Below are 16,097 nucleotides of genomic sequence, written 5' to 3'. Positions count from 1 at the left end.
AGAACACTCTCTTCCCCCTCTACAACTCCTGGTACTTGTATCAGCGTTGTCCTGAGGAGAAACAGCGTTCAGGAGCTTCCCACTGGCGTCTCTGCAGGAGAAAAATAGCACCCTGTGAGTGTTCTGGCAAGTCTGAGGAGAAGCCCCGCCCCCCTGTGATGGCACGATTCAGCCTCAGCAATTCAGCCTCAGCAATATTTATACTGGCCGGGGATTTAGTACATCAGCGGCTAACTTGTATGTACGTTTAAGCCAGTGAGAGTAAGGATTTTCACCATGCCACTTAGAGGGCGTGTCCCCCGCGCGCTCTGCACCTTTGTGCTGAGAGACATGGCGCGCAGCGTCCCGCCGCTGCGCGTGTACCTGTGTTCCGCCAACAACGACCGGAGGACCCCTCTCTGCAGGACTCCGGTAATATACTCACCAGCCTTCTGACTTCTGGCTCTGTTAGGGGGTGGTGGCAGTGCTGTGGGAGTGAACGCTGGCCAGGCTTGGGCTGTGTTCAGTACCCTTCAGGAGCTAATGGTGTCCTATCAGCGGAAGCAGAACCATTAACTCACTGAGAAGTTGGTTCCTACTTCCTCCCCTAAGTCCCACGAAGCAGGGAAGCTGTTGCCAGCAGCTTCCCTGTAAAATAAAAAACCTAAGAAAGTATTTTTTCAGCAGAGCTCCACTAGTGTGCATCCAGTCTCCGGGCACATTTTCTAAACTGAGGTCTGGAGGACGGGCATAGAGGGAGGAGCCAGTTCACACTGTTAAAAAGTCTTAAAGTGCCGAAGGCTCATGCGGAACCGTCTATACCCCATGGTACTAAAATGGACCCCAGCCTCCTCTAGGACGTTAGAGAAAGAATAATATCTTCCTTTGTAACTAAACTTAAAAGAGCCAGAGGGGAAATTTGCACCAATGTAATGGATGTAACAGCTGCCAGTGCCTGTATGACACGGAGTACATTAGTACATGGCAGTGTATTTGTGGCATGCTATACTTCTGAGGTCCAAAATTTACATTCTGTCCATCTATAAATATCTGAAGCAGAGACCTTTACTGCAATCCCCCACTCATGACGACTACATGGCGAAGATATGACTCAGTATAATTCATTTTTACCATATTAAAAGTAGGATAAATAGATCACGAGGCCATAAAAGCTTCTGTTCCCAATTACCTACTTTCCTAATACAGTTAGTTTCCAGTCCCTGACCTTTGTCGCACAATAATTAAAATTACTCTGGGCGAACTTGCTTCTTAATGAAATATGCCTCATGTTAAACTTGGAAATGGGTTGTAGAAGCAGATGCTGCTAAAGAATAGTTCAGTTTTATATTGCTCAGATTTAGAACGACACATGGCTGCAAAATATCAATCAGGCAAAGTGCAATGGGACAGTCGCTCCATCCTGGATATACAGTGCCTCACGGTAACAGAGATAGGCTCCTACCTTGGTTGTACATTGTCTCACAGTGTTTATCAGTTCCTGGATGACCAGGTCCACACATTTCAGACAAGGTTCCTTTAACTTCACAACTTGCTTCTTCACTATAGCTTCAAAGGCCATATCTGGGGTAAACAGGCCCGTCCTGTATGGGAAGAGATGAATGTGTCAGTAGAGGAATGGGAGAGTGCAATGTGGCCACTGTGACTTTGAGGAGGACAACATTTTCGCCCTGATCACACTTACCTTACACCATGGATATTCTTAATGGCATAGCTAATTTCTCGCCGTAGATCCTTTTCATCAAACTCCATCTTTACAGAACACAAAGAAAGTGGCAATTTATAAATCATTAGAAGATGCAGTCAAAGGTGGGTTGTTCTGCAGTCAGCGGTTCTAGGGAACAAGGGGTGGGTCAGCAGGCAGAGGTTCTAGGGAACAAGGGGTGGGTCTGCAGGCAGAGGCTCTAGAACAGAGGTTCTCAAACTCGGTCCTCGGGGGCACACACAGTGCATGTTTTGCAGGTAACCCAGCAGGTGCACAGGTGTATTAATTACTCACTGACACATTTTAAAAGGTCCACAGGTGGAGCTAATTATTTCACTTGCGATTCTGTGAGGAGACCTGCAAAACATGCACTGTGTGTGCCCCCGAGGACCGAGTTTGAGAACCTCTGCTCTAGGAAGCCAGGGGGTGGTCTACAAGCAGAGGTTCTAGAGCAGCAGTGGCCAACCTGTGGCTCTTGAGCCGCATGCAGCTCTTTCTTTATTCAAATGTGGCTCCCAACACTCAAAGTCACCTGACCACAACAGATCCTGGAAACTGGTGCACTCCAGTCAGACACACAGCAGCACTATGGCGACTGAATACTGAGGGAGCCAGATACTGGGCTGTAGTGACATATGAGGGTGGGCAGGAGTGACACAATGGGGAGCTGGCTGGAGTGACAAAGGAGAATCCTGGGAGGAGAGACACAATGGGAAGCTGACTGGAGTGACAAAGGAGAATCTTAGCAGGAGAGACACAATGGGGAGCTGGCTGGAGTGACAAAGGAAAATCCTGGGAGGAGAGACACAATGGGCTGGAGTGACACATTGACACATAGGGGAGCTGGCTGGAGTGACACATGGAGGAGCTGAAGTGTATTATGTGAATATGGCTTTTTCAATAGATTTTATGTGGATCTGGATTTTTTTTTATTATTTTATGTGAAAGTGTCTTTTTCAATGTATTTTATGTTGATTCTGGCTTTAAAATGTATTTTATGTGGATCTGGAATTTTCATTGTATTTTATACCAGGGGTGTGGCCTAGCAGGTACAAGGACACACCCCATTTTTGCACACGCTTGATGTCGGCTCTTTGACGTACCTAACAAGATTTGTTGGCTTTTTGTCTCTGACTGGTTGGCCACACCGGTTCTAGAGAGACAGGGGTGGGTTTGCAGGCAGAGGTTCTAGAGTGCCAGGGGTGGGTCTCCAGGCAAAGGTTCTAGAGAGCCAGGGGTAGGTATGCAGGCAGAGGTTCTAGAGAGCGTGTTCAGGGGCGGGTCTGCAGGCAGAGGTTCTAGAAAGCCAGGGTTGGGTGTGAAAGTTGAGGTTCTGGGTCTATAGACACAGGTTCTAGAAAGCCAGGAGAGGAGCTGAAAGCAGATTATCTAAAGAGGCGGGTTGAAGGCATATGATATAGCAAGGCAGGGAAGGGACTACAGACAGCAGACCTAAAGAGCCAGGGGAGGTACTTAGAGTGGATACATGGATTATTAGGAGAAACAGGGGGGGGGGAACATCCAGTCAGAAATACACAGTAGTAGTAGTCAGGAGAAGGGCCGCAGGCAGAGCTTCTAGAGAGCTAGTAGTGGAGCTGCAGGCCTAGGAAGCAAGGAAGGGGTTGACGGCAAATGATCTGGTGAGGAAGGAAAGGGACTGCAGGCAGCGGCCCTGAAGAGCCAGGGGAGGGTTGTCAAATTCCTGAACCATCATTGAAAAGGGCAAAAGGATATTGTCACCCATTTAAATGTACACATCCTGGCAAAACACCTATAGCTAACCACAGAGCTTATTTGGATAAGGCTAGAGGATAGTGCTAAAATAGTCTACAGTAAATACAGAGTTATTACAGGTACATAAGGAAATAGATTACCTTCACAAGCTCAAAGGGGAAGCGCTCATGAAAGATGCGGTTTATCCTGGCCCCCCCGGACAGCTCCAGCGTGTCCACCTGATCCCCAGATCCTTCAATCCGCTTCTCAAAGTCAACCCCAAGCTGCTGGACCATCCTGCAAGAGGAGCAAAGTGATAATTGGACCTGTCACCTACACATGGTGAAAGCTACCATTTTGTGAGCAGATGTAATATTCACACGGATTCAGTATGTCAGTTCATTGGTAAGAAGACACCAATGAGGCTTTAGACCTCGTGCATTAGTGATGTCAATAACTCTCAGCGAACCAATACGCATTGCTAAACACGGTAGTCTAGCTGGGTAATGCATTCCTCACTGAATAAATGGACAAGATCTAAAGAAACTATTTTATTGTTAGACTACAGGGACAGGCAACAGGGAAGGAACTTGTGGAGTAACAAAATTACACTATGAAAACGTATGTACTGATATATATTAATGTTTTTGTAATTTATTCTATTAAAGAGGATATCCAGTCAGAATGTCAATAGTACATATAAGTACTAGCTTTAGGGTAGGGTTTAAATAGTGGGAAAAAAATACAATGTCGATATAATCACCATGTTGACATTGTGGATTTTGACAGACCATCCATGCTGACATAAGATACTCTTATACTACAGACTGTATGTAGGAGGATAAGAGACTGCTACTCTTAACTTACAGGCTGTGTGTTGGAGTAAGAGACCAGTACCCTTACACTACAGACTGTATGTAGGACGATAAGAGTAGGTAGGTGGACTTACATTTTTGTCCAAACATGTACTAAGAAAGCTTATTATTATGGTAAACTGTATAGTTAATTATAATCGATCTGATTATTAGTATTCTCAGTGCTTAAAGTGTGCACCTGCTATTTTTTCTGCATGGCACTATGGCTCTCGGCATGGAAGCACCTCTTATTATGTTTGAAATAAAGGTGTGCAGTCCCCGTCCCCCCCCCCATTTTTTAATGCAGACATTATGTAGGAGAGAATATGGCGCATATTTTCAAAATGTGATAGTAACCGATTTTAAATCGATCTAAATCGATGTGTGTTTAAGGGGCTAAAACACATTTATCAACAGACAATTTTTTATATTTTTAAAGGTTAGTAATTATATGTGTTTCAGTCCCTGAATCATATCAATTTAGACAGATTTAAAAATCGATAAAAATTAAAATAAGATTTTACTCACCGGTAAATCTATTTCTCGTAGTCCGTAGTGGATGCTGGGCACTCCGTAAGGACCATGGGGAATAGACGGGCTCCGCAGGAGACTGGGCACTCTAAAAGAAAGATTAGGTACTATCTGGTGTGCACTGGCTCCTCCCTCTATGCCCCTCCTCCAGACCTCAGTTAGGATACTGTGCCCGGAAGAGCTGACACAATAAGGAAGGAATTTGAATCCCGGGTAAGACTCATACCAGCCACACCAATCACACCGTATAACTCGTGATACTATACCCAGTTAACAATATGAAATATAACTGAGCCTCTCAACAGATGGCTCAACAATAACCCTTTAGTTAGGCAATAACTATATACAAGTATTGCAGACAATCCGCACTTGGGATGGGCGCCCAGCATCCACTACGGACTACGAGAAATAGATTTACCGGTGAGTAAAATCTTATTTTCTCTAACGTCCTAGTGGATGCTGGGAACTCCGTAAGGACCATGGGGATTATACCAAAGCTCCCAAACTGGCGGGAGAGTGCGGATGACTCTGCAGCACCGAATGAGAGAACTCAAGGTCCTCCTCAGCCAGGGTATCAAATTTGTAGAATTTTGCAAACGTGTTTGCCCCTGACCAAGTTGCAGCTCGGCAAAGTTGTAAAGCCGAGACCCCTCGGGCAGCCGCCCTAGATGAGCCCACCTTCCTTGTGGAATGGGCTTTTACTGATTTAGGATGCGGCAATCCAGCCGCAGAATGCGCCAGCTGAATTGTGCTACAAATCCAGCGAGCAATAGTCTGCTTAGAAGCAGGAGCACCTATTTTGTTGGGTGCATACAGGATAAAAAAACGAGTCAGTTTTCCTGACTCCAGCCGTCCTGGAAATATAAATTTTTACGGCCCTGACTACGTCCAGTAACTTGGAATCTTCCAAGTCCCTAGTAGCCGCAGGCACTACAATAGGTTGGTTCAAGTGAAAAGCTGATACCACCTTAGGGAGAAACTGGGGACGAGTCCTCAATTCTGCCCTATCCATATGGAAAATCAGATAAGGGCTTTTACATGACAAAGCCGCCAATTCTGATACACGCCTGGCCGAAGCCAAGGCCAATAACATGACCACTTTCCACGTGAGATATTTCAGATCCACAGTTTTAAGTGGCTCAAACCAATGTGATTTCAGGAAACTCAACACCACGTTGAGATCCCACGGTGCCACAGGAGGCACAAAAGGGGGGCTAAATATGTAGCACTCCCTTTACAAAAGTCTGAACTTCAGGCAGTGAAGCTAGTTCTTTCTGGAAGAAAATCGACAGAGCCGAAATCTGGACCTTAATGGAACCCAATTTTAGGCCCATAGTCACTCCCGACTGTAGGAAGTGCAGAAAACGACCCAGCTGAAATTCCTCAGTTGGGGCCTTCCTGGCCTCGCACCACGCAACATATTTTCGCCAAATACGGTGATAATGGTTTGCGGTTACTTCTTTCCTGGCTTTTATCAGCGTAGGAATGACTTCCTCCGGAATGCCCTTTTGCTTTAGGATCCGGAATTCAACCGCCATGCCGTCCAACGCAGCTGCGGTGAGTCTTGGAACAGACAGGGCCCCTGCTGTAGCAGATCCTGTCTGAGCGGTAGAGGCCATGGGTCCTCTGATATTATTTCTGTAAGTTCTGGGTACCAAGCTCTTCTTGGCCCATCCGGAACCACGAGTATCGTTCTAACTCCTTGTTTTCTTATTATTCTCAGTACCTTTGGTATGAGAGGCAGAGGAGGGAATACATAAACCGACTGGTACACCCACGGTGTCACTAGAGCGTCCACAGCTATTGCCTGAGGGTCCCTTGACCTGGCGCAATATCTAGTTTTTTGTTTAGGCGGGACGCCATCATATCCACCTGTGGCCTTTCCCAACGGTTTACCAACAGTTGGAAGACTTCTGGATGAAGTCCCCACTCTCCCGGGTGTCGGTCGTGTCTGCTGAGGAAGTCTGCTTCCCAGTTGTCCACTCCCGGAATGAACACTGCTGACAGTGCTAAGACGTGATTTTCCGCCCATCGGAGAATCCTTGTAGCTTCTGCCATCGCCATCCTGCTTCTTGTGCCGCCCTGTCGGTTTACATGGGCGACTGCCGTGATGTTGTCTGATTGGATCAGTACCGGCTGGTTTTGAAGCAGAGGCCTTGCCAGACTTAGGGCATTGTAAATGGCCCTCAGTTCCAGAATATTTATGTGTTGGGACGACTCCTGACTTGACCAAAGTCCTTGTAAATTTCTTCCCTGTGTGACTGCCCCCCAGCCTCGAAGGCTGGCATCCGTGGTTACCAGGACCCAGTCCTGTATGCCGAATCTGCGGCCCTCTTGAAGATGAGCACTCTGCAGCCACCACAGTAGAGATAACCCTGTCTCCAAGGACCAGGGTATCAGCCGATGCATCTGAAGATGCGATCCCGACCACTTGTCCAAGAGGTCCCACTAAAAGGTTCTTGTATGGAACCTGCCGAATGGAATTTTGCTTCATAAGAAGCTACCATTTTTCCCAGGACTCGTGTGCAGTGATGCACCGATACCTGTTTTTGTTTTCAGGAGGTCTCTGACTAGAGATGACAGCTCCTTGGCTTTCTCCTGCAGGAGAAACACTTTTTTCTGTTCTGTGTCCAGAACCATCCCCAGGAACAGTAGGCGTGTGGTAGGAACCAGCTGTGACTTTGGAATGTATAGAATCCATCCGTGCTGTTGTAGCACTTCCCGAGATAGTGCTACTCCGACCAACAACTGCTCCTTGGACCTCGCCTTTATAAGGAGATCGTCCAAGTACGGGATAATTAAAACTCCCTTTTTTCGAAGGAGTATCATCATTTCTGCCATTACCTTGGTAAAGACCCTCGGTGCCGTGGACAGTCCAAACGGCAGTGTTTGGAATTGGTAATGGCAATCCTGTACCACAAATCTGAGGTACTCCTGGTGAGGATGGTAAATGGGGACATGTAGGTAAGCATCCTTGATGTCCAGGGATACCATGTAATCCCCCTCCTCCAGGCTTGCAATAACCGCCCTGAGCGATTCCATCTTGAACTTGAATTTTTTTATGTATGTGTTCAAGGATTTCAAATTTAAAATGGGTCTCACCGAACAGTCCGGTTTCGGTACCACAAACAGTGTGGAATAGTAACCCCGTCCTTGTTGAAGTAGGGGCACCTTGACTATCACCTGCTGGGAATACAGCTTGTGAATTGCCTCTAGCACAGCCTCCCTGCCTGAGGGAGTTGTCGGCAAGGCAGATTTGAGGAAACGGCGGGGGGGAGACGCCTCGAATTCCAGCTTGTACCCCTGAGATACTACTTGAAGGATCCAGGGATCCACCTGTGAGCGAGCCCACTGATCGCTGAAATTTTTGAGGCGGCCCCCCACCGTACCTGGCTACGCCTGTGGAGCCCCCGCGTCATGCGGTGGACTCAGAGGTAGCGGGGGAAGAATTTTGATTCTGGGAACTGGCTGACTGGTGCAGCTTTTTCCCTCTTCCCTCGTCTCTGTGTAGAAAGGAAGCGCCTTTGACCCACTTGCTTTTCTGAAGCCGAAAGGACTGTACCTGATAATACAGTGCTTTTCTTAGGCTGTGAGGAAACCTGAGGTAAAAAAATTTCTTCCCAGCTGTTGCTGTGGATACGCAGTCCCAGAGACCATCCCCAAACAATTCCTCACCCTTATAAGGCTCTATGTGCCTTTTAAAGTCAGCATCACCTGTCCAGTGTCGGGTCTCTCATACCCTCCTGACAGAATGGACATTGCATTAATTCTGGATGCCAGCCGGCAAAATATCCCTCTGTGCATCCCTCATATATAAGACGACGTCTTATGTTCGCAAAATAGTATCCCTGTTTGACAGGGTTACAGACCACGCTGCAGCAGCACTATCTGCAGGTCTCAGTCTAGTACCCGAGTGTGTAAATACAGACTTCAGGATAGCCTCCTGCTATTTATCAGCAGGTACCTTCAAAGTGGCCGTATCCTAAGACGGCAGTGCCACCTTTTTTGACAAACGTGTGAGCGCCTTATCCACTCTAGGGGATATCTCCCAGCGTAACTTATCCTCTGGCGGGAAAGGGTACGCCATCAGTAACTTTTTAGAAATTACCAGTTTCTTATCGAGGGAACCCACGCTTTTTCACACTTCATTCACTCATTTGATGGGGGAACAAAACACTGCCTGCTTTTTCTCCCCACACATAAAACCCTTTTTTAGTGGTACTTGGGTTAATGTCAGAAATGTGTAACACATTTTTTATTGCCGGGATCATGTAACGGATGTTCCTAGTGGATTGTGTATATGTCTCAACCTCGTCGACACTGGAGTCAGACTACGTGTCGACATCTGTGTCTGCCATCTGAGGGAGCGGGCGTTTTTGAGCCCCTGATGGCCTTTGAGACGCCTGGGCAGGTGCGGGCTGAGAAGCCGGCTGTCCCATAGCTGTTACGTCATCCAGCCTTTTATGAAAGGAGTTGACACTGTCGGTTAATACCTTCCACCTATCCATCCACTCTGGTGTTGGCCCACAGGAGGCGACATCCCATTTATCGGCATCTGCTCTGCCTCCACATAAGCTTCCCCATCAAACATGTCGACACAGCCGTACCGACACCGCACACACACAGGGAATGCTCTGACTGAGGACAGGACCCCACACAGCCCTTTGGGGAGACAGAGAGAGAGTATGCCAGCACACACCAGAGCGCTATATAATGTAGGGATAAACACTATCACTGAGTGAATTTTCCCCAATAGCTGCTTGTATAAACAATATTGCGCCTAAATTTAGTGCCCCCCCTCTCTTTTTAACCCTTTGAGCCTGAAAACTACAGGGGAGAGCCTGGGGAGCTGTCTTCCAGCTACACTGTGAAGAGAAAATGGCGCCAGTGTGCCGAGGGAGATAGCTCCGCCCCTTTTTCGGGGACTTTTCTCCCGCTTTTTTATGGATTCTGGCAGGGGTAATTATCACACACACAGCCTCTGGGGCTATATATTGTGATTATTTTGCCAGCCAAGGTGTTTTTATTGCTGCTCAGGGCGCCCCCCCCCCCAGCGCCCTGCACCCTCAGTGACCGGAGTGTGAAGTGTGTATGAGGAGCAATGGCGCACAGCTGCAGTGCTGTGCGCTACCTTGGTGAAGACTGAAGTCTTCTGCCGCCGATTTTCCGGACCATCTTCATGCTTCTGGCTCTGTAAGGGGGACGGCGGCGCGGCTCCGGGAACGAACACCAAGGACGGGTCCTGCGGTCGATCCCTCTGGAGCTAATGGTATCCAGTAGCCTAAGAAGCCCAAGCTAGCTGCAAGCAGGTAGGTTCGCTTCTTCTCCCCTTAGTCCCTCGTTGCAGTGAGCCTGTTGCCAGCAGGTCTCACTGTAAAATAAAAAACCTAACATATACTTTCTTTCTAGGAGCTCAGGAGAGCCCCTAGTGTGCAACCAGCTCGGGCCGGGCACAGAAATCTAACTGAGGTCTGGAGGAGGGGCATAGAGGGAGGAGCCAGTGCACAGCAGATAGTACCTAATCTTTCTTTTAGAGTGCCCAGTCTCCTGTGGAGCCCGTCTATTCCCCATGGTCCTTACGAAGTGCCCAGCATCCACTAAGACGTCAGAGAAAAATATTGATAAAAATCGACCTTTAATAAATATACCCCTAAGAGACGAGCTACCCTTGCATTATGTACTGTATGTAGGAAAGTAAAAGATTGTTACGCTTAAGGCCCCTGCACATTTGGCGAGCTGCCCGACTGCGGATATAGCCGACTCAGCGGCGGGGTAGAAACTTCACTCCCCCCCTCACCCGGCTCCATAGCAGTGTATGCTAATATGGACAATATCGTCCATATTGGCCTGCATGCATAATCGACTGGGCATCAACAATGAACGAGCGCGGGGCCGCACATCGTTCATCGTTGGGTCCTACACACTAACCGATTTGAACGCGTTCTCGTTCATATCGTTTATTAAAATCTATTAGTGTGTAGGGCCCTTTAAACTACAGAATACGTCAATTTGTCAGACATACAGGGGAGTATTCAATTAGCCATGGTAAATTTTCCATTCATATTTTTTGGCCGATTTTTTTTTTTAGGGCAATTTCAGTATTGCCTTTTCTTGGTCGAAAAATGTACCTGTTTTCGTGCGAACACACAGGATCCGGGATAAGTTCCTCAATCCATGTGTTTTCACGAACGCAGTAACAAAAAAATGGCACTTACCCGGGATTTTGTTTGCCTCAAGGAAGGTGAAACAAAATACCTGATAATGCCAACTAGCGGCATCAATTGAATTTACTGTGGCTAACTGAACCCCCCCTCCCCCCAGTGTTAATCTGTGAAGTGAGATGGGGGTGGGGGACTGGTCACTTACTGGAGAAGGGCTTTGGTTTTCCTTGTCGGATCATCAGGCCGGAAGTTCTTGTACTCTTCAACCTCTTTTTCCAGGGACAGCACCTGGCTCTGCAGCTTACTCCTCAGTGCAGGCAGGGTTTCCCGGATGTGATTCGTGAGTTGCTAAAATATGGAGGGGGAGATGGATTTACAAACTTAATTTGCTGTAACAGGTTGTAGCAGACAGGTCCGGACCAGCTTTCTGGAGATTTTAGGGTTTTGCTGCTCCACTTATTTGTATCGCGAGTCAGGCAGGACATTATGCTTTACTAATATCTGTTGTTTTATGAAGTGCTGTGTGGTTACACTTGAGTAACGAGCCACAGGCTGCCTCCAAGTCAGTCTCCTTGTAGGTATAGCAGCCAATGACGTGCTGGGGAGGTGTGTAACATAATACAGTACCTCTAAGCCAGGCCAAACTGTGGCTCTACAGCTGTTGCGAAACTACAAATCACAGCATACTGTTCCACCAATCAGCTGGAAAAGTATTCTGAGACTTGAAGTTTGAAGCTGGTGAGTTGGCAGGGCACAGGGACAGGACAAACCCAACCCGTGTGGTACCTACAGCACAGTCGGCCCCAGGAAAACAGTGCTGCTGCTCCACTGATGACAGAGGCAACCACCCACCAGTAGTAAGCTCTGTACCAGCAATTCATGTGAGTAACTATTCACACATTCACATGGAGAACACAGCTACTCACTATATCTAGTACTGTAACCAATTGTATACTACTTCCATAACTACTGAAGCATAACTAGCTAGTGTGTTTAATATAAAATACAGTGTTGGGAGCTACAGGGAAAATATGACTGGGAACTAAAAAATGCAGTATTAGTAGTGAGCATTGAAGACGACACGGAGGTGGACACCGCTCGGTAATGTATTAATAGGTATTAGTTCTGGGCACTGCAGGTGTGGTTTGTGTGCCAGGGATTCTCTTCTGAGTCAGACCCTTGTGTTAGATATGGAAATCTGATTGCAGCCACAATTCTGAAGGAGATTTGCAGAGGTGCGAGCAAAAAATAGGAATTTAATACCTACTGGTAATTCCTTTTCTCGTAGTCCGTAGGGGATACTGGGAAGTATTAGTACCGTGGGGTATAGATCGGGTCCATTGGAGCCTGGCACTTTAAGAAATCTTCAGTGTATGTTGGCTCCTCCCCTCTATGCCCCTCCTGCAGACTCAGTCTAGGAAAACTGTGCCCGAGGAGACGGACATACTTTGAGAGAAGGAAAACATACAATAATAGCGGTGAGGCAACAAACCAACACACAACAGTAAAAGTATAGCAATGCTAACCAGAACAGGAATAGGGACAGCAATAGCAAACTCAACCAAGACCTTGCAACCAAGTAAGCAGGAAAACGAAGCACTGAGGTGCGCGCCCGGTTCGGACTACGAGAAAAGGAATAACCGGTAGGTATGAAGTTCCTATTTTCTCTAACGTCCTAGGGGATACTGGGCAGTATTAGTACCATGGGGAAGTCTTAAAGCTCTCAGAAAGGGTGGAAGAGTGCCGAGATCCCCGCAAAACCGCTTGACCAAACTGAAGGTCTTCACCGGCCAAGGTATCGAACTTATAGAACTTAATAAACATGTTTGAACCCGACCAAGCAGCAGCTCGGCACAACTGTAAGGCCGAGACGCCATGGGCAGCTGCCCAGGAAGGAACCCACCGAACTAGTGGAGTGGGCCTGAATAGAACTCGCAGAGGCAACGCTGCCGAAGAATAAGCCTGTTTGATAGTAAGCCTGAGCCAACGGGCAGTGGACTGCTTAGAAAACAGGACATCCAATCTTGGTAGCGTCGTAAAGGACAAAGAGAGAGAGTCAGACATAATGTGACAAGCAGTCCTCTTGACGTAAATCCTCAAAGCCCGAACCACGTCCAAGGACTTTGGAGCAACCGAAGTGTCAGACAATACCGGAACCATTATCTGTTGATTAATGTGAAAAGCCAATACCACTTTCGGCAAAAAGTGCGGGCGAGTCCTGAGCTCCACCCTATCCTCGTGAAATATCAAATAAGGGCTCTTACAGGATAAGGCCCGCAAATCTGACACACGACTAGCAGAGGCAAAAACTAGCAACATGACGGTCTTCCAAGTAAGATATTTCAAGTGCACCCTGTGTAAAAGGTTCAAACCAGTCCGACTGGAGAAAGGTCAGGACCACCGTGAGATCCCACGGAGTCGTAGGATGGACAAAGGGTGGCTAAATGCGAAGGACACCCTTCAGGAATGTTTGTACCTCCAGAATTACCGCCAGCTGTCTCTGGAAGTAAATAGATAGGACCGAAATCTGAACCTTGATGGATATCCACACCTACTTGCTGGAAGAGCAGAAAACAGTGAAGTTGAAAATCCATCATAGAATATTTTCTACTCTCACACCAAGAAACAAGTATTCTTCCAGATACGGTGGTAATGCATCGACGTGACCACCTTTCGGGCTTGGACCATAGTTGAGATGACCCTGGAAGTTAGACCTTTTCTGGCTAGAATCTCCCTCTCAACTTCCAAGCATAGCCGCAGTAAGTCTGGATAGATGAACGGCCCTTGTTGAAGAAGATCCTTTAGAAGTGGCCGCATACCATGCCCGGCGAGGCCAATCCGGGGCAATTAGAATTGCTTGAACTCTTTCCCTTTTGAGTCTTTTTAGAACTCTGTTAACGAGAGGAATCGGAAGGAACAGACAGACAAACTGGTAGGTCCATGGCGCCTTCAGAGCATTCACCGCTGCAGCCTGCAGATCCCTCGTCCTGGAGCAGTAGCAACGGAGCTTCTTGTTGAGACGAGAAGCCATCATGTCTATCAGCGGGCAGCGCCACCACTAAACCAGCTGTTGAAACACCTGAGGGAGAAGGCCCCATTCCCCGGATGAAGGTCGTGCCTGCTCAGGAAGTCTGCTTCCCAGTTGTCCACCCCCGGAATGAATATGGCCAATATGACCCTTGCGTTGGCTTCTGCCCAGAGGAGTATCCTTGAGACATCTCGCATTGCAGCCCTGCTTTTTATTCCGTCCTGTCTGTTTATGTACACCAGCGCCGTGGCGTTGTCCTACTGTACCTGTATGGCTTCATGTTGGAGGAGAGAGGATGCCTGTAGAAGGGCATAGTAAATCGCCCTGAGTTCCAGAACATTTATCAGAAGAGAAGACTCCTGACTCAACCACCTCCCTTGGAACTATGCCCCCTGGGTCACAGCCCCCCAACCACGGAGGCTTGCATCCGTCGTCAGCAGAGTTCAAGACTGGATTCCGAAACTCTGACCCTCCACAAGGTGAGAGACTTCTAGCCACCATAACAGGGAGATCCTTGCTTTCGGCGATAGGGAAGCAAAACCCTGCCCACTTGTCCAAAAGATCAAGCTGGAACGGACGGGCTTGGAACTGTCGTATTGGATTGCCTCGTAGAAGGCCACCATTTTGCCCAGTAGTCGGATGCAAAGGTGCACAGAGTTCCTGCGGAGTCTGAGCACAGAGCGGACCATGGCCTGAATTGTCAAGGCTTGTCCATAGGGAGGAAAACTTTCTGAGACACAGTGTCCAGTATCATCCCCAGGAAATGAAGCCTCTGACGGTTCCAGGTGTGATTTTTGGAAATTGAGGATCCACCCATAGTCCGCAAGAAGACGTGTAGTTAAGTTGATGCTTTGTAACAGAAGCTCCTTGGACACCGCCTTTATGAGGAGATTGTCCAAGTAAGGGACTATGTTCACACTCATCAAGCGTAGCTGCAGCATTATTTCCGTCATAACTTTTGTGACCACCCTCGGTGCCGTGGATAGGCCAAAGGGCAAGGCCTGGAAGTGGTGGTCCTGTATTGCGATAAGTTTGATGCGAGGGCCATATCAGAATGTGCAAATATGCATCCTTGATATCCAGGGATACCAGGAATTCCCCTTCCTCCAGACCAGAAACCACTGCTTTGAGAGATTCCATCTTGAACACTTGTAGATACGGGTTCAGAGATCTATGGTTCAAGATTGGCCGTACCGAACCATCCGGTTTTATTCAAGCCACAAATAGGCTTGAATAAAACCCCTTGCTTCTGAGCAGAGGAAGGACCAGAACAATCACTAGTGTGTGTAGAAGTTTTTGAATTGCGTCCTGCAAGGTAACTTTCGCTACAGGTGAAACTGGTAAGCCTGACCTGAAGAATCTCTGAGGATGGAGTGCTTGAAATTCCAACTGGTACCCTTGGGATACGAGATCCCTCACTCGAGGGTCCCGGCAGGACGCCGCCGATACGAGAGAAATATTGCAGTCGAGCACCCACCTGAAAGATCCCCTGCAGCTGGGGCCAACCGTCACGCGGAAAGCTTTGTGGAGGAAGAACATGAGGTCTTGTCCAGTGATCCAGCATTCGCTGGGTCTGCGAGATTTACCTGTTTCCTCTGGCTGCATTTGAGGCAACCCTGGTCCTGCCTCTAAACCTGGCCACACGGAAGGACTGTAGAGTGGGACCGGGGTAAAGACGTCTAGCCGGAGGCGCAGAAGACAGCAGATAGGTGGACTTACCCGCCGTTGCTTGAGAAATCCACTTATTTAATTCCTCCCCAAACAGGGCATCCCCCATAAAGGGAAGATTTTCCACACTTTTGGAATCAGTATCCGCTGTCCATTGTCGCAGCCACAGAGCCCTGCGGTCTGAGACCGCCATAGCCATGAATCAGGCATTAATGAGGCCTATCTCCTTGATTGCCTCACTCATGAAGTTAGCAGCATCCTGGTATGTTATTTATGGGGTGGGTGTGGGGTGCGGTGGCCCCTATGTCGGTATGGCTGGGCGGATTCAGGTCGGCACACCCTAACACTTTATTAACACTTATGATTTTCCCTATCACTTTGTATATACTTTTGTATTATTTTAATCACACTTCACTTACATAGCACTTATGTGCTTCTTA

The 16,097-nt window shown here is 47.9% G+C and overlaps 1 protein-coding gene across 5 annotated transcripts in view; it reads right to left on the bottom strand.

Annotated features, from left to right (window-relative positions):
• The window catches only part of DNM2 (dynamin 2), a 184,674-nt gene that overhangs the window by 115,702 nt on the left and 52,875 nt on the right, over positions 1-16,097 (bottom strand). For all 5 annotated transcript variants that reach the window (XM_063931416.1, XM_063931419.1, XM_063931417.1 and 2 more), the window contains exons 7-10: positions 11,167-11,309; positions 3,577-3,712; positions 1,682-1,749; positions 1,442-1,580 (exon numbers count right to left, since the gene is read on the bottom strand). In XM_063931416.1, the coding sequence (XP_063787486.1) occupies positions 1,442-1,580; positions 1,682-1,749; positions 3,577-3,712; positions 11,167-11,309 (486 nt within the window). The remainder of the gene's footprint in view (positions 1-1,441; positions 1,581-1,681; positions 1,750-3,576; positions 3,713-11,166; positions 11,310-16,097) is intronic.

The sequence above is a fragment of the Pseudophryne corroboree genome, chromosome 6, assembly GCF_028390025.1.
Source record: "Pseudophryne corroboree isolate aPseCor3 chromosome 6, aPseCor3.hap2, whole genome shotgun sequence".
In the NCBI taxonomy this organism is placed as follows: domain Eukaryota; kingdom Metazoa; phylum Chordata; class Amphibia; order Anura; family Myobatrachidae; genus Pseudophryne; species Pseudophryne corroboree.
Note: the sequence above shows the minus strand (reverse complement) of the source record. Positions and strands in the feature narration are given on the sequence as shown.